Genomic DNA, 19,231 nt, shown 5'->3' on the forward strand with positions numbered 1-19,231 from the left:
AAAGCAAGTGCAAAATAATTTATTCCCAGTTAAGTGGGGAAAAATTATCCCTCTTTCCACACACCTTGTGAGGCTCAAATTATTATTATCATTATTTTTTTAAACTGGGGGCTTATCTCATGAAGGGGAGCAAGTACCAGGTCATCTTTTTACAAACAAATAGTACACCTACATTTGTATTTCATTACAAAAAACTGACTTGGTACATCAAGCCCTTAATTTTTTTTTTTTAAATAAACAAGAAACAAAATTTGAACTTGAAAAAAGAGTAAGCAGAAGTTAAATTTGACCACATCAAAAAAAGTACAAACTATAACAGTAGCTGTAACAGTAAAAAAAATACAGCACATAAGAAAACACTGTGAACTGACATCTTTTGTTACCCAGTGTAGAGGAGTCACTATATCTAAAATGGTTTTTTTTTTTAAATAAACAAAAAAAAAACATTTTTGAGTTCCGGGAAGTATGTGTAATCCACACGCCAAATTTAATTGAAATCAAGACTTGACGCAAAAGCTTTTTTTTGACAATTTGTTCAATTAAAATGGAATGGCCCACTTCTGAATTGTGTCACCCTTCAGATTTTACAGGCTTAAATACTGCCTCAAAACATCACAAATAACCAATCGGCCTTTCCTACTTCAGTCCAGTTTAATTAAAAAAGAAGCTTTATGCAAATAAATGTCAGAAGTACAGTCAATGTCAGAATGTAGTGACTGTACATTTTCCAATGAACCAAACAACTGCTGTGATAAAATGAGTCTAGGGTCGCAAGTCATTCAAAGTCTGTCAGATGATATGAAAGTCTACCTGCTTGCAAGCATGCCAAAATCAGTTCAGACAATCAGTTTGACCATTCTATCTAATTTGGGATACTAACCAGCCAGGCAACATGTGAAACTTAGGGCAAAAAGATGAAATTGGGCTCTGAGTAGATATTGAAGATGAAATACACAAATTAGATTGGGCCAACCATTTAAAAACGTAAAAAATTAAAGGTAAAATAAAAGATTCTATTTATATTTGTTTGTAGTAAAGCAGAATAATAATAAAGGTAATCGTTGCCATGTATATACTTAGAATATATGCAAATTAAAGATTGTCCCATCCAAGAATTTGTTAATGAACATTTTACAGTTTAAAGATTAAAAATTACTTAATTAAAAATTCTGTGATTTGATATTACAATCATATAAGTTCAGATTCTAACCTGTTACTTTTAGAATAATAAATTCCAAAATCCTTAGGTGATCATTTGGGTACTAGATGTGTAATGTTACTGTTCCTCACTAAGAGTTCATTTTTATTACATTCTCTGTTACATTTAGTTAATCTTTAAAATCACATCATGTGATACTGAAATTATCACTGAATCCAAAGGTCACTTCCTCATAAAACAGAAAGTAAAAAGGTACAATTTTTATTGGTAAAAAATAAACTAAAGCAGAAATATATTAAGCAATTATATGATTAATGTGGATGCTATATATGAATTCATATTTCAAGATTTCACATGGGATGTTTTAAGACAGAAGGGTATAGAAAAAGCATCCAGGCATATACAAAAGGAAAACCATTTCTCATAACTGTGTACCACAGTGATAATTTCAGAATTCACGTCTAGTTTGTCTGAGAAACCTGATTTGCAGCTAAAGTCATAATGACTTCAGTAACCTGGGATAAGATCAGAATTGTGCATTCTACAGTGTTTTATATAGGAGACTTTCAAAGAAAATGATTATGAAATTAAAACAAAATAGTGTTTAATTAATACTATTAGACTAGTAGTATAAGGACTAATAGCATTGAGGGGGGGCAAGGAGGGTTTTCCATGATCACATCCAGAGACATCTGCCAGAATTAATAAAAATGCAGGAGAGCCAAGATTAAACACCACAATTCACTATATGATCCTGGTCAGAAAAAAAATGTACCAAAACCAGTGGATGACAAAGGGAGCGATTTTACACACCTCAGGGTAAATACTTGAGAAACCGTCTTAGCACAATAACCTGCAGAACCACATGGGTTCCTTGAAATTTGCCTACAAACTGTATTATTAATAATTATTCCACCTCCATAATCCATACAACCGAACTAAATTGTAGGGAAAGGTTTTAGAATTACTAACATAGAAGTACAATTAAAAATCTCAGAAAATGGACCATGTAGGCTATAGGTTCTTTTTTAAAATTGTGAAACTTAACAATAAAGATAATTTATTTCCGTTTCTATTGAGATCCATGGTTCTTTTCCTATGACACGTTCTAGTGGAGCCAAAATAGAGGGACAAAACATGCAGCTGCCACAAGACTCACCAGCGAAAGTCATTAGCAGGTCACGCACAGAAATGTGAAATATCAGTATTATTTAATTACTCGGCAATTCACTTTCCTCAAGTTAAATGAGATGAGCATACATATTTTAGAGTATTACAGAATCAATGCCTTTCCACACTGCACACGGACACAGTGATGACTTCACGTGCCGTGATGAGTGATTAGCTCAAAAATAAAGCCCTTTCAGAGATCATTATTCATGTAAGTGACTGTGTCCACACGCACACAGTGTGCAAAAATCTGCAGTGGTCACCAGGACCATCAGCTTTCGTGGCTCTGAGGCACCACGCAGCAGAACGGCAGGATGGTGAGACTCATCACAATAACTGGCAGTTTCAGAAACTTTTACTGCTCTACCAACGCAAAAGCGAATGTACTACAGGATTTCAAAGTAAGACAAAGACCTAAAAGGCCAGGGTTAATGTTATAGATAAATTAGAACGGGAGTGTCATAGTTCAGCTGATTCAAAAATGAAGTATTAAATTTATGACTGAAACGAGGTGGGGGGTATCACCATGTGGAAAAAGTGTAAATGTGGGTTGGTGCTTGAAGGGTTAAAAAAGAGAACATCAGTCCTACAGTGGATCTAGGTCAGAGCTTCAGTGCGTCAATGAAGCAAAAACCAAGAGATTTGCAACTTGGTAGTGGGGCCACATGCAGGAAACTGACGGTTAAAAAGTTGTAAAGGGGAAACTTCAGAACGGAGAAAAGTTCTCCTCTGACAAATACAGAAACTTGTCAATCAACGCAAACGTATGAGTTTCAGTGAATGGTTCAATGGGTTTATCAGACCCAAGAACTCAGCTCTGGAAAGAAGGCGACAAAGAAAAAAAAAAAATCTCATGACCGCATCTGAAAATTAAGAGTTTAAAAAGCGGCGGCAAAAACATTGAATCAAACCACTGTCATTTGTCAGAATTAATCACATACTGGGAGAGGAAAAGAAAAAAACAAATAAAGAAATAAAATGAACATCTTATAGATTGATAAACAATCATTGATAATTGCATTTAATCTCTTAACTGTGTAACAAATATTTCCATTGAATGATTGAAAAAAATATAGTTGATTTGAGAGAGAAATTTCAACAGGGGTTAATTGGGGTTGGGTTGGGGGTGAGGTAGGACCAGGCTGAGACTAAGCTAATGCAATATCCACCTGAGATTTCAGCATCGTTTTCCACGGTTCATATGCAAGCGACATGCCCAGCAGCAGGTGTGAGGCCAAACTTCCTGTTTCTGTGGGCCTGCTTCTCCAGGACTAGGCTCGTAACGGTGCCGTTACAGTGGAGCCACCATCCCAGGCATCCAGGGACCGTGAGGGGGTGGGGGGGTGTGTGTCACGGGGTCTAGCTGGGGGCGCTAAGCCGCAGGATGGAACACAGGTCTGTACGGGCCCTTTGAGCGAGGGCCGCGTCAGCTGTCCACTATCAATGGGCCATTCCTGCGGGGCCTCTGAGAAACCCTGTTAGCGATGTGCCTAAGCCTTTTACAGCATCTTCACGCCACGCGCCCGGAACAAAAGATCTCACACAATATCCACAACATGAACCGCGTCCTTGTGCCGTCACCGTGGCACATGTGTCTGAGACAAAGAGGCGGTAGGAGGGACAACGAAGCCAAATAAATGTGCCAAATCAATGCTCATGACTCTGCAGACCACGGGACCTTGGGCACGGGCGTATGGGCTTCTATATTTATAAGTCAAATGACCCCATTCAAAAACCGATCAGACTGCCTCATTCATGGAGAGATGGCCACAAAAAAGCCAAAAGCTCTCCATTGTCCTTGAACTAACCAGCTTCATCATCGTCGAACTCACATCACAATTTCCGCCCACCTGCAGACTTTGAAAGAGCACAGTTTCCCGCCCAACACTGAGGCAAGACCAAAAAAGGGAGGATATGAGGCCCCATCTCAGCCTTCAGCTCCCATTAACTCTTTCATCTCAGACTGTGGGCTGCCTAACCCCCCCTTTTTCTCCCCTTCTACTTCTTCAGGTTGGTAGTTGAATTACTCACCCGATCAGGGACACCATCTGTTCCACTATGTGCTTGCTGAACGTTATGATAACAAACAGTTTCTGGTGGGGTGGGGTGGGGGGTGGGGGGGGGGGGGGAGAGAAGAGAGAACAGAGAAAAATATGTAAATGGTCAAGCATATAGATGTCAAGTTCAAGACGTGACATTCACATCAAATTTGTCCACAGCCAATTATAGGATATCCTCAAAAGTAGCAACACAGAAATGAGGCTGAGGACACATTGTCATTGAAGAGAACTTTAAAGAGGTCTGAGATCCATGACACATGCCTGGCAACTCATTATGTCCGGGGAGAAGGGGGGAATACAAAAACACGGAGGGGGTTATTATCTGGTTAAAAGGTGAGCAGCCAGTTAAAGTACAGAAAGCTGATGAAATCATTGTTTGGTAGACATGCAACGTCGTCTAGAAAAGTAAACCAAGACCAGTGATTTACTTGTTGAGTCCTAAAATTTGATTAGTCACATGGCCTGACTGGACAAGAGAAAGAGCAATTGACCATTAAGCTTTATGAACATAACGACTCATTAATCTTTGATTACACATTCTGTGATGAGTTGCCATCAAGGGGTCTTTCTAAAGCAAATGTTTCTACTCATAAGATCTATTTATGACACACTCCTGCAAAGTGGTTAACGGGAATCATTTATTTAGTCTTTGAGGATTATTTCGTAGAGGAAAAAAACAGCTTGTTGACGATCACGCTACAGAGGTCCATTGTTTCATCTTTTACTTAAAGACAGGCAATGGACATGCAAAATAATCATTTGACAAAAAGTTCCCTTTTAATTACAATATAATACTTAATGAATTATTTTCATTATTTTTAGATCTCAACCGAGAGCCTTCAGTTACATCCTCAGGATTTTGATTCTAAACTCCACAAGAACATGGTGTGTGACTTTAGTTGTTTTTGAGACCATGGTAGGAATGGTAATTATGTCCAGCATATACTACAGTTTTTCTGAGGTGGCGGACCCACTTAATGAAAGCGGACATATATGCTGATTTGCCACATTATCAATGGCTTGGTGGTATAGTAAAAATATGTAGACCCACTATAAATGCAACAAATCCTACAAAAAAGGAATCATAGAAAAATACCTTATTCTAAACCGTTTAATAATTAGCTGTAATCTTATCCTTCTCTGTTCCAGGAAGAACTGCCAGTCACAACCAAAACCATTATTCATTGATACTGGAGCATTGCAGAAGACGCGAGTCAACCTCAGATGAAAATTACATTGAAGAAACTAACTATAGAACAGACAACAATCGTTAATCTCCATCTTCCTGTCAGCAAGATGACTAAAAGTGAATCACAGACTAACAAGAAAAATTTCACAAGGTAACAAAAAGTCTCCTTGTTTGCGACAAATCCCAGGAAACAAAATCGAGCGAAATCACAGACTGACGTCTATACACTCATAGACACACACACTCATCGCTTGCTAAATACAATCAGCATCGTATCACATTGCATTTAATCATCATCAGGTTCATTGCGGAAGCTTGTTAGATATGCTATGCTTATTTACCATACACACATTAAAAATCATTAGAATGCCCTGTAAACAAATGCCACCAGCCCTGGCGTGGTTTGGTTTGGGTGGGAGGCCTGTGGATTATTGTGGTATCATTAATGCCTGACCGGGAAGACCAGGTGTACTGATACCCCATTCAATGAAACATTTCAATCAAATTATTAGGGGCCTGAACCTGCCAATAACTGGCATGACCTGAGGCTCTGAAGTAGCAGGAGTCAGCGCCGTACAGCATGGCCAAACCGAAACGGCCCAAACGCTGAGTCATTTCCACAGGCTTTAGGTATCCTATCTATATCATCTGCAACCTCTAAATTAATTTCATAATTAAATTATGGACCCAATTAACTATACATGGGGAAAAAAAATCCAAGTACCTGCTTTCTTTAAAAAGAAAGAAAAGAAATGCACAGCCAGGGATGTAACTAATGAAAACGGTGTATCGTTTCATACATATCACCTTTCTGCGCACACCTGTGTGTAAATACGCCTCTGAGTGACTGGTGCAGAACTGAGCCCTACTACACCCTATACTCTGTAGGAGGGTTAAAAAAAAGACCTCCCTGTGGAAAAAAAATGCTTTATTACTGTAAATCTTCCTCTTGATATTCACTATTCTGGGGGTACGTATGCTTTCTTTTTCCAGTATGATCCTTTTCAGGGGGTATCAGTTGAATCAAATAAACTACAAAGTGTGTGTGTGAGTGTGAGAAGCAATGTCTACAAAAAATGTTACATGATAAAAGAACATGAAAGGAAAATCAAGACTACCCAGTTTCCATAGATGCATTTTTTCCAAGCAGCCCACAGGATTCACCCACAACCAAGGGTGTAGAGACACTTGGAATTAAGCAGCTCACAGCCTGAGAACCCCACAGATAACCTTCTCTCCTGGACACAGCATTTCATACATGCACATTGCATGGTTTACTGTTTATCTTTCTGAATATTTTGCCTAAGAAACTAAGTCTCCTTTTTGTGAAAAACACAAATGGGTTTCTCATAAGTGATATTAAAGCAAGTCAAGGAGGATACTCATGATTATGTAGTATATAAGCACACTGTACAGAAACGTGACGTTTAATTTTTTCACAAAAATCAAGGATATTTCTTACTCTTTCTGCCAACCAGTGCCTTGTCCTCACTTATTTCAAAAACTGCACTAAAAAGCTCCTTTGAAATGCAACAATTTTAAATTGGTTCAATGAAAAAAAACTGGACAAGTTCATCAGTTTACTCATAGAAGCCTACAAAAAACCCACTAAACTAGGTTAAAAAATAAAGCTTTTTCAAGTTTTTCAGGAAATTGGTAGTAAAATCCCACTATCCCCCAAAGGGAATGAAAGCAAGGTCCCCACTCATCAGGTCAGGGGTACTCCAACATCTGAAAAGCCATTAAAGTAATGACTTAAAAGGTTTGTGCCTATTTGGCATCAAAATAAAACATTCTGATTTATCAAATCTAACATGGGTCAATCTTCAATTTTTACCTGCACAAAAAAAAAAAACCCCATAAAAACATTCAGCCATTTTATGGGTATGTATCTGAGGAGATAGTAGAGCAGAGACAAGAACTTTATGGTTTTGGTAAATACTCTGTAAAGTAAGGACTTCTATTCTGCGGGATTCCTTGAACACTGGTACATACAATGTAATGTAAATGTTGCCGCAACGTTACACGTCTCATTCAGCAGATGCTTTTGTCCGACGCGACATAGTCAGCCAGATTATACACTACACCCGAGCACCCCCCCACCCCCCCATAAACTATGCCAAGTATTTATTTTTGAAAAGGCTACTAACTTTCAGAATCACAACTGCCTAATCACTGAAACATTTCCTCAGTAACGGTCCCTCCTGCCGCATCCCCTGCTCTGCAGCTGCCTGCACAAAATGGACGACCCATTCTACAGGTCTGTTGCACAAAATGGCTCCTCTTGGGAGGTGGGTCTGTCATGCCTCCACCCCCCAGATTGATGACTTAAACAAGATGCTTGGATAAAGAGCTAAATGAGGAATCCATCCTCTTTAATAAAAAAACGAAAATTACAGGCTTTTAATCATGCATGTATGTATTTCAAGTGCAACCTGTGGCCCAAACATGACAAAATGGTTACTGATAAAAATGAAAGCTGGGGAAGCACAGAATGCTGGAGACCTTTCTCACCTGGATGTGCATTTTAATAACCGCTTTCCCAATAAGCGTTGCACCAAAGAAGGTCCAGAAAGGAACCAGAAAGTGACCACATGTTATCCCAGCCAAGTCAAAGAGGGGGTTTGGGATCTGAAAAAGACCAGAAAAAACACACAGAAAATGGCTTAAAGACAGCAAGCACTCAAATTGTATTTAGTTTTATATTACATATATACATATTAACACAAATATCCAAACAGTGTTTCAAATAATTGACAAATTTGATAAGCTTATGCAAGTTGGTCACATTAAACTCTGAAGTGGAAGTATCATTGAAAATATGACAGTACAAATAAATAAATAGCCCAAATTGGTAATTGGCATTTGTTTTTACATATAACTCTTACAGACCTATAATTAAAATAAACTGCATTCTAGCTATAGTCCATCATCACCACAATACATAATGTTTTAATACAAGTACACCAAAACCGAATTACCAAAACATATATTCTAAATCATAACTTGCATACATGTATCAATTTCCTGGTCATGCTGTTACACACAGGAATGGTGGATTTTTACAGGTATTATCAGTCTTATCACACAAGTTTCTCTTACTTACGGAGGCACAAGCCAGAATTCCAAAAAATCCAACTTTTTGGACCATTTTCTGGACCGCCAACTTCGCTCTGGTTGCAAAGTCCTGAAAATGGGAAAATGAGCAGGATTTAGACATTTTCAAATACTGGGTAATCAGATTTTTTTAAATTGTGACAAACCATACGTGTTTGAAAGAAATACCATTTAATAATTCTCTAGATAATGGGTCCCAAAATTAAAAATCAAGTTGTTTTTCAATCAGAACGACTTTTTATCAACTTTAACTTCAAAAACAGTTTTTTACTTGATTATATTGATCGAAACTTATTTGTTTCAACTTACAGGAAAAAAATACAAGTTATTTTAATGTTTTAAAACAAAAACAAAAAGAATCAAGTGAAATTCTACATCAACGCAGAACATATTCCTAGTTAAGATATTTACTTGAAGAATAACGGTTTTATGCATTAATAAAAAAAAAAAACATTTTTCCATAATTCTGATCAAGCTCAAAACAGACTTTTTTTTTTTAATTTAAAAGCACTATATATATATATATATATATATATATATATATATTTGAAAGTGTTTAAAGGAAAACTATCGGAGGATTTAAAAGGAAATTAAGATGATTTTGTAGGATTTCATTTTATGATTTTGAAAAGAATAATTTTCCTTTTTTAACTTCATTTCCAGTACCTTAATTTGGATATTGTTGTAATGCTATGAATTGTATTTGGAAGAATCAAATATGCAATTTGTTGATGAATTATCAGAGACAGAACTGAAAGGCATCGCTTTAATGTTTGCAATATGTTCTCATAGCCAAAATATAACAGTAATAGAATATAAAATTAATTTCTACACTAATCTGAAAAGTAATTTAGAATACATTTTTAAAACAATTTTCTGCTCAAAACAGACATAACATAAAACATTTAAAACAGTTCAAGATTTCTTGTTGAAGAAAATATTCAAATAGAAACTGACTACCTAAATGAACGAACTACGAGAAAATTTAATTCAAAAATAGTATTAACACCTTTGAGGGGGAGGGAGAAGTTTTTTTTTTTTTATTCAAGAGACATTAAGAACTGCTTAAATGATAATACTTTTGTTCATCCACCTGCAATTACCATGAGACACAGGTATGTAAAATCACCTTAAAAGGTAAAAGAAAATGTGCCTATCCCACCCCCCCCCCCTCCAAAAAGGGGGGAGAAAAAAACATTTCTACATTAAGACGACATACCCCAGTTTCAATAAAATAGATTATAAGCTGGAATTAAAAATACTGACCAACAAAATCAGGACAAGGATACATGTTACGGCTGGCATTCACTTACAATACAGTATTACTCAGAGACAGAAACAAAAAAGATATTTATTCTGTCTTAAAAAATAACCTGTTATTTGTGCCTGTAAAAGTCATTATTATTTTCTCATTACTAACAGAAGCAATTTTATTTAATTCTCAAAACAAAACTGACCCTTTCAGTTACTTACCCAACATAGAAGGTTTTCAGACTCCATTAATTTTTGTGAATAAGGAACAACAGACAAGATCGAACTCCCAGATAATTCCAATGAGTCAGAAACCTTACGGATTCTTCATGTTTCCCTTGAGTCCATCAGCTCTACAAAGTAGTAGTTTTTTTCCCCTTCTAAGAATGGCACAGAATTTTTCCTTAATCTACCTTTGCTGGGAAGAGGAGGGTTAACATGGCAAATGAATAATATTGCTTGAAGGAGTTTAAGGAATATTTGTCTGCATTATTGGGACCAAAAAGCACAGATATAAATGCCCCAAAGGAAGGAAAAAATAATTTCAACCAATATTTTATATTTGGTCATTTTTTATACCTCAAATATTCTAAGGCTTAATTACAAGGACAGTTGTGAAGCTAAGCATTTTGTGATAGTAATATTAAAACCTGAAGAATCATGTACAGCCTTACATTATAAGGATAATGTCCGCTATCAATGATGATTTCTTTCAGCGTTTAATATTTTTAGACAGGTTGTAGTGCTTTTTAACAATCACGCTTTCAGAAAGGCTGTTTTCTTCTGAATCTTTTTTTCTGTTTTCATATTTTTTATAATGGATATCAAATCTAAAATTGTGGAGTATAAACTGCTTAGGAAAATACAATTTACATAATATAAAATTTGAAATGATGGTTTCCAATTTGTGAATAATCTGCAACTTATTATAAAGCAGTATAATGTTAAATATGATTGATTTAGCACCAAGACAACTGATTTGATCTTTAATAGAAGACTAATCTGCCACATGTTCTAAATGCCTATTTTACATTTTTTTTTATTAAAAAAAAATAATAATAATCATATACACAACTTACAGAGTATTTTTTTGGAATGAAATACAATAATTGAGGAATCTCAGAAACTATCCATACAGGCAAAAACTAAAGACCAAAATTAACATTTCTGTGATCTATAAAACTGCTGCTAATAAACTAAGGCAGATTTTCATATTTGACAAAATAAGACTAATAGCTATGAAAATACATATTTTTCTCTTTCACTAAACTGCTACACTAAAATTTCAATTTTCAAATCAGTGCATCAAATGAACATTTAATTATAAAATAAACATATTTAAATTGATGTTATCACTTGCATTGTAATTAAAGATTGGCAAAATCACTACCTTTTCAAATTTGGGGAAATTTAATAAGGTTTTTGAAAATGGACTTTACTGTTTTAAAAGTTCAAAGTCACAGTAGGCAAGTGTAACAATGTGCTAGTTTCACAGAATCTTTAAACCTAATATGGACATGAAGGGCTCTTGTAAAGACTATTTTTTCCAAACAACCAACATTTAGCCAAGGGAAATGTTCTACTCTGAAGTGGCTTAACTGAAATCACTCTCATTGGTTCAAATTTGAATTTTTGCCACAAGATGACAACCAATCAACTTCAGTTTTCATTGCAACTCAGAAGTTTGAATTCTTTTGATCTGGGGCACAATGATTGTGATGCCAGTCCGTTGGCTGGAATTTGTGTGGTTTATGACAAAACCTCTCTGGGCTGGTTTTCAACAATGAAAGCTACTGCAGGGAGACACATGGGGGACATAGAAAAATCCAGAGAACAAGAATTCAGTGGCATCTTTGGGGGGGTAGGAAAGTGAAGACACAAAGCATACCTTATTGCCGCCTCATCAACAAATATGATTCCCACAGACAGGTTTCATTACAATGGATTGTGAGAAACGGGAGGGTTATAGAATAGTTTGGTGAAAGCAAGGCAGCGAACTTAATGATTGACTATCAAGATCTCAAAGCTCCTCTTTCATCTGGTTTGAACCACAAAACAGTACATCAGATGTGCACATAAAATCCAAAACAAAAACCTCTCCTTTTTGGAAATTCTCTCAGTCATGGAAAATTACTAAGTTGGCAATAGGTCTATTCCTACGGGATGGGCTTAAAGGCAATTACATTTAGCAGCTCTTGACAAGAGCGAACAACCATTAAAGGAATGGAAGCGTGATTACCATGTTCTAACGCAAATTATATCTGAAAAGCTCAGTCACAAATTAATTTATTTGTAGGGTCATAGCTTAAATACTTGTAAAATACTAGTACTATTGAAATAGTCTAAGTATAACCCAGGTTCTTGTAAATCAAGATTGAGGTATAATGGTGAGGCTAAAGCTTTCTTTTAATGGGTGTTCTGTAATTACTGTACAAACTGCAGATCCTGCACTTTAAATGCAAACTCCGCTCTCTCACCACAGAGACGGTGAATGACGCAAATGGACAAATCGCGCACTTTTAATGATATATCGTAATCCTGAAACCTGTTTTGTGAACCCGTTTCGGCTTGCACGCCGAGGACAGCATTCCTTAAAATTTAGAATGTTCCGCAGGTGGACACGCACATTCTTATTTATTTTATAAATTCTTACACATTCGCACATTCTTATTTATATATATATATATATAAACACGCAGGAATATTTCGCAGTCCGTTAGATTTTCCGTTTAATATTGGAAATGTTTGAGGCTGAGCAGGAGGAGACATGTAAAACAGGGAGGCGACGGAGCAGCTGGAATGGGGAGGTAAACTGCTCGTTAAGAATAACGCGTACATATATCACCAAGCCGACACCCACACGACATTTTCTGAATGAAGCCCTTTCACGGAAGGGGACGTTCAGCTTTTTGGACCGTTAACACTTAGCAGACCGCGGCGCTTCGCTTTCGGTTCCACCGGCACTGGACCGGCACGGTGCGTGTGATATCTTAGCTAAACCTCGGCTAAGAACATTTAATTCTACCATGGGGGGGGGGCAAAAAATAAATAAGCACCCCTGGAGAGTCCACGTTGACAAATTCTTTAACAAGCTGCGGTTAAAGGGAAGCTGGTTTTACTCTGACTCACCCCCCTTTCAAACAGTTTACTGGAAATAAAGAGGAGATGGGGGGGGAGCCTTCAGAGAAGTCACGTGAGCCGCGTGGGCAAACCACAAGCCGGCAAGGGCTCGGCGGAGGGGGACAAACGCATCGGGCACACGCCCAGGACGGGTTGTGCTCGCTCCCGATCCTGGGAGTTGGCAGTCGGCAATTCACAGACACTTAACCTCTTCTGTACTGGAAGAAATGCCTAATTCGGGAGATGGGCGTTCCTTCAGCGATATCAGACACAGCAGGTTTCAGCTTATTAGAGTTAAAAAACAATGTCCTAACACTGACTGATATTCTTTTTGTATATGTATTTTTTGTGTGCCACCTGATTTTGAGAGGCAAATTAATGTTTCATTTCATATAAATAAAGCAGCAGATGCCCAAGTTAAAATGCTTAATCTTAAGGCCTTCTGCCTAAGTTTGCTGTGCTGTCCAGATGCCTGAAGGTGCCATGATTTAGCTGCCAGCCACAGGTCGCTGTGGGCACTTCCCCTTCCTGACTTAGGAGCAAAGACAGAAAAACACATTTAAACTGTCCCATTTTTGCTAAAACAATAAACAAACATAGTACGTACAAAAAACAAGGTTGAAAAGCAAGTTTGAGTCCACATATGGGAAGTTAAACGATCCAGATGATAGAAAACATAACGTTAATCTCATCCTTCCAGAAAGATTAAAAATAACGTCTCTCAAAGTTACAAAAAGTATTTAAAAAAAATACCACTCTGACAAAATGAACTACAAACACCTTTTCTCTGGGTTTCCTGAAGTTTGCCCACCAGCAGACATCGATCACAATGGTAACAAGTCGGAGGTGGCAAAGCACCATCCCCCAAGTGAGTGGCTCATGGATGCTACAAATCAGTAGTGCTTTCCAGAGACCGTCCACACACAAGAGGACAGGAGACTGTCATAAAGAGGAGACAGCTCCGACTGACAACAGCTCAATTCCTAGAAGGCACTGGAACATTCCAGAACATCCAACCAACACACGTTCCCATGCTGGAGAGGAGAAAGACTTAGAGAGGATGGGCATGGGGGTGGGGAGGGGCATACTTCCAGCACTTAGAAGTAATTAAAGGAAATAAATTAGGGATAAGCGGAGACCATTTATCTGGAAGGTGGCCTTCTATGTTCTGGGGGTAAGAGGGTCCACAGGGTTCTTAGAAGGCAGGCTGGGGTGACGGAGGGGCCCTTTATACGAGGACGGCTATACCCCTCTAATGTCAGCAGCTGGCTTTCAGATGCGGGCGGTGGGAACCGCTGTTAACATTAGCAGCATCTGGAATCGACTGCAGGTATGGTTTTAGCCCCCCATCCCTCCACCCAACAGCAGCCCCAAATGACGCATCACATGTGTGCGCAAGAGACTATAAGATCACCGCCGCCTGCCGCCGCTGCGCGAGTCCTCGTCCGAAGACTGCAGCATACGGAGATACTTGGCCGTGGAAAATTTAAATCAAGGTTTTGTTGCTTTGTCGCTTTCGTCTTTTTTTTTTTTTTTAAGATTATTTCTTAATTCAGGTTTACCAAAGGCGAATGAAAAATTAACTTCCCACATTGTAAAAGATATAGATTTTAGATTAACCGTGTCGAGGGGGATTTTAACTACGTTTAATGCTGATTGAGTAGTTTACAGAAAGAAAAAAAAAAAAAAAACAATTGATGCGGTTTTCAGAGACACTGAATGGACAATGTGCTCCATAGTCATCCGGCATTTTATTTAAAGCCGCAGTTTGATAGGCGACGGCCTTAATCCCAGGATCACAAATCTCTTCGTCTTCCTTTTCAGTCACCGCTCTGCGGTGTTACTCCATTGTCTCGACACCCAGGACTGTCTACCTTGTGCTGAGACATCCAAGGAAGGTCCCAGAAGACGTAAACACCCTCACATTCTGCCAGAGGTCCTTTGGGTGGAAGTTACGTGAGCAAGCATTTCGCTGGTGCATCCGGAAGACCGCACCGTGTCAGGTGATGGGTGGACATGATATCCCCATGCATCATGGGATTACAGGAAAAGGAGAGCAGGGCACAGTGTGTGGGGCAGGTGGAGGGTAGGAACTGGAGGATAGACCCTTATGGACACCAGTGATCTTTATTGGTTTATTACTGTTTTTTTTTTTTTTTTAATCAGGTGAGAATGTTGTGCACACTGTGGGACACACTCACCTGAGCACTCTCAGCCTGTTCCAGCATCTCTTCAAATTCCTCATAGTCCTCGTCGTCTGGCTCAGTGCCCGAGAGCCTGGCAGCACGAGCCATGAAGTACGGGGGCAGCTCCCCGATGGCCGTGCCCGCCCCCTGGCACGGGGATGAAGCGGAAACAGAGGTGTGAACACGGCCAGGTCATCGGGCACTCGCCAAGTGACACCCTGACCCATTCCCACAGGTAAAGGAAGTCACAAGCGTAGAGACATTCCAACAGCCAGAGACCACAGTTTCCCCTTGAAGAGAGGAAGCCTCCGAAATTAGGGATTGTGTACGGGACGTGCGCTTTTCTCCAGAGGTGCCAACCTGACATCAGAAAGGAGCCAAACGAAAGTCTGCCTTACCTGTAAACCAAAAACACTCACAGAGCCGTTCAGCCGCTTCAGCAAGGGGCTGAATTTATAGTGCACGAGATATGGTCAATAAATACAGGCTGCTGCTCTTGTGGAAAGGGCCACTTGTGAACTGTTTTTCATTAATTAAATGGCAGTGTTTTCAGCCGAGTGGGATCGCCCGCCTCTTTCTCCCTCTGAGAGTTGAAACGAAAGGAAGCTGGCCAGACGGCAGGAGGGGTAATCAGGCAGATCAGGATTTAATGCTGAAATGAATTAGAGAAAAACCGCAAGACAACTGGCGAAATTTGTCAGGGCCGCCTTCGGTCTTACAAGCTAACGTTCGCTCTCGAGTGACAAGCACGGGCCTCTCTGTTCAGCGGGGGAGACGGACAGTCGCAGGGGGGTTTGGGGGGTGGGTGGGGTGTTCCAAAACACTGGAAGCAGCACCTCAGAGGAAAAACAAATACATACTCCCACCATTCTACTTCTCAAGCTTACCAAACAAACAAAGCTGAATTGGGAAAAGGTCCATCAGGATGGTGTCTTGCACCCCGGAAGAGAGGGGCGTGGGAGAGGCTGCCTCAATCTGCACTCCCAGTTCCTTGTACACACAAGGTGCTTTGATGCAAAGCAGGGCGGTTGAGGCCTTAATCACCGGGGCAGCTGGTGCATTGACTATGGGGCGGGGTGTGAGGCAGAACCATGCCACCTGTCTTGGAGCGTTGGAAGACACCACTTTTGTTTGCTGGAGGGGGAGGGGGGGGGGTGAACTGGTTGGGGAAGAAATTTTTGAATGTGTACATAATTTTACATGAAACCACCACATCTGCAGACGGCCCGCCAATGACAGTTTTGCCGGCACAGGGCGAATCGGGAGCTTAAAAACTAACCAAGAAATGTAGGCCGTGCGGACGGCCACAGAAATGGGCAGTTCCTCACGGCGGCCTCCAGCCGACCTTTCAGGGGTAGGCGTGTCCCCGGAGTTTGTTTTGCTTCGGTCGCCTTAGTGCGTTTACCCACAAGGTGTGCCAACCCTTTGTGTGAGCTGGCTACTGATCCCCGACGATGCTGGGAGGGGGGGTGGGGGTGGGGAGGGGGAGGCGTACCAAACACGAATGGCTAACCTGTCCCCTGCCATTTCTGACATTTGGGAGGGGGAGTTAATGATGATCTGATGCCCACTGTCCACATTTCTGTTAATGAAGCTATGACTTGTAAGTTCAACCACATTATAGAGGGGTGATCTGTGACTCAGCGGGTCAAGATTCTGTGCCTGTGACTGGAAGGTCACCGATTCAAATCTCAGGGTCAGCAGAGTGCTTTGGCTGGCCTGTTGAACATGGCCCTTAACCCCAGGTGCTTCAGGGACCATCGGACCCTGCTTTCTGAAAAATGTCTCTCACCTTAGAAAAAAGCTTCTGCTAAATAAATATGATATAAATCACATACCTGTCGCACAGAGCGAGTTCAGACAGATTATTATGTTCTGGTCACTGTCATGATGTGGGGGAATATGTGACGAATGAGACACACCAGAGGGCATAACAACTGGTACATTAAACACGGGACACAAACCTCAAAACCCAAGAGCTACACAGTGTCCCACAAACAGAAGTTGCAGACTCAGTTTGGCGAAGTTCAAGAAGTCGATGACGTCCGTTAAAAGGGAAGTGCTTCTTCCTCCATTGAGGTATGTGGCAGAACATGCTTCTCACAGTCACAAGGCAGACACAATCAATAACTACCTCAAATGCGGTAACAAAAAAAAAAAAAAAGAACAGTATGACCAGAACTGAAAACAGAATCATTTCTGAGTAGAAGACAACGGCGGGTTTTTCTGCCTGTCATGACCGACAACATGGCGCGCCTCCATCTACTGGCGGCTTGTGTCAGACGCAAATCCACATTCTCTGTTGAGTTTACTTTTTCAATTCACGGTTAACACCTAGCAACATGGCAAAACCTTCTGTTCTGCAAACGAGAGCACTTATGAACAAGTAAAAGAGATTGGAGGTTTTGGGGGAAAAATAAAAAACTTTAGTGCACAGTGTCAGATAGGTGTACCTCTACATATATACGCGTCTTTTAAATAGATATGATATAGCGGTGGCTTGCTCCATTTACACATTTAGCCAATGTTTTTATACAGAGCGGCATACATGTGAGAAAGCAGGGTCAGTCAGTCTCTGGAGTTATTGGGGGTTAAGGGTCTTGCTCAGATGCCCAATGGTGACATCATTCTGTTGATCCTGGGATTTGAACAGATAACCTTCACCGATTACCATGATATTGTTGGTCAACTAAACATTGTAGCGCGACTGAAGAACTCACCCACATGCAGGCCTCGAGGCGGACCTTGGAGATGATGGCCCACAAAGAGATGCCTCCCCCGACCATCTCGTCCTGGGGGCAGATGATCTGCTCGGGGTAAGGGGGCTCAGGGAAGTCCACAGAGTTACACTCATATGCCGCCAGGGTGACCGATGCTATGTGAGGACCCTGAGGGACAGGGGGTGCAGAAGGCAGTCAGTGATTGGTTCCTCAGCTCGAAGATGCAGCCCAGGTGAACTCTGGTTACCGCATGTGAACAGGCAAAGACAACAAGTAGAAAAACTCGCAATGAACACAGTCACCACATTGATTTCTTTGTGAGCTATTCATCTGTTTTATTACCACATTTAAACATAATTCTTTTAGAAAAGTGAATTTCCAACACACACACACACACACACACACACACACACACACACACACACACACACACACACACACACACACACACACACACACACACACACACACACACACACACACACACACACACACACACACACAGGAGACACAATGTAATACTCTCAGGTCTCCTGTCCAGGATGTTGACACTTTTTTGTAATTTTGATTTTTTTTTTGTTTTAGGTTAATCGTGCATCATTGCACATTACAAAGACTTATCAGAAAGCTTGTGGATACCCACAATGCAATGCACTGTGGGAAGCACTATTATACAAAGGAACTGAAATCACGTCCACAGTGACTAGTGTCTGCACTTCAACGAAAGCATCACACTGAGCACTGAGTGACACAGGCAGCCACACATGAGCACATGGATGGTAGGACGAGCTATGAGGAACTCAAGAGTTTCTGTGGGGCGATTTAACCTGATCTCAGACAGCTCAGTGACACTCAGAGAAGTACTGAGCTGAAAGGAACAGTTATCTTGACATCGTTTTCATGTCTGAATGCATGACTATGTAATTGAAGCCTAATTCAGACTACATTAGTGGAAAAAGCCGGTGAAAGTCTGAAAGAAGAGTCAGACATTGTTCCTGTACAAGTCCCAGCATGCTGTCCAACACCTACAAGCCATGCCAGATGTTTCTCAGACCCTGAGAGCTGTAACTAAAGCAGGCTGGTGGGGAACAGGGATGTGGAGGGGTTGTAAACTTACAATTAGTAAGCAGTTTTCAGTCTCCATGGCTTTTTGTTTAGCTTATCTTTCCAACTTGAGGAACACAAAAGACCATCTCATGATATGCTCCTTCAAAGGGGTGGGAAGCACTTTTTAAAACCCCAAAATGGCAACAGGAAAA

The 19,231-nt window shown here is 40.1% G+C and overlaps 1 protein-coding gene and 1 long non-coding RNA gene across 5 annotated transcripts in view; one reads left to right on the forward strand and one right to left on the reverse strand.

Annotated features, from left to right (window-relative positions):
• Nucleotides 1-19,231, reverse strand: part of vmp1 (vacuole membrane protein 1) — a 46,639-nt gene that overhangs the window by 12,781 nt on the left and 14,627 nt on the right. For all 4 annotated transcript variants that reach the window (XM_023833038.2, XM_023833040.2, XM_023833037.2 and 1 more), the window contains exons 6-10: nt 17,973-18,140; nt 15,268-15,399; nt 8,685-8,765; nt 8,093-8,209; nt 4,361-4,422 (exon numbers count right to left, since the gene is read on the reverse strand). In XM_023833038.2, the coding sequence (XP_023688806.1) occupies nt 4,361-4,422; nt 8,093-8,209; nt 8,685-8,765; nt 15,268-15,399; nt 17,973-18,140 (560 nt within the window). The remainder of the gene's footprint in view (nt 1-4,360; nt 4,423-8,092; nt 8,210-8,684; nt 8,766-15,267; nt 15,400-17,972; nt 18,141-19,231) is intronic.
• On the forward strand, nt 12,510-15,317 carry LOC140591881 (uncharacterized). Its single transcript, XR_011992188.1, has 3 exons — nt 12,510-12,753; nt 14,891-15,069; nt 15,233-15,317. It is a non-coding gene; the product is annotated as an uncharacterized lncRNA (long non-coding RNA).

This window comes from Paramormyrops kingsleyae, chromosome 6 (assembly GCF_048594095.1).
Source record: "Paramormyrops kingsleyae isolate MSU_618 chromosome 6, PKINGS_0.4, whole genome shotgun sequence".
Taxonomy (NCBI): domain Eukaryota; kingdom Metazoa; phylum Chordata; class Actinopteri; order Osteoglossiformes; family Mormyridae; genus Paramormyrops; species Paramormyrops kingsleyae.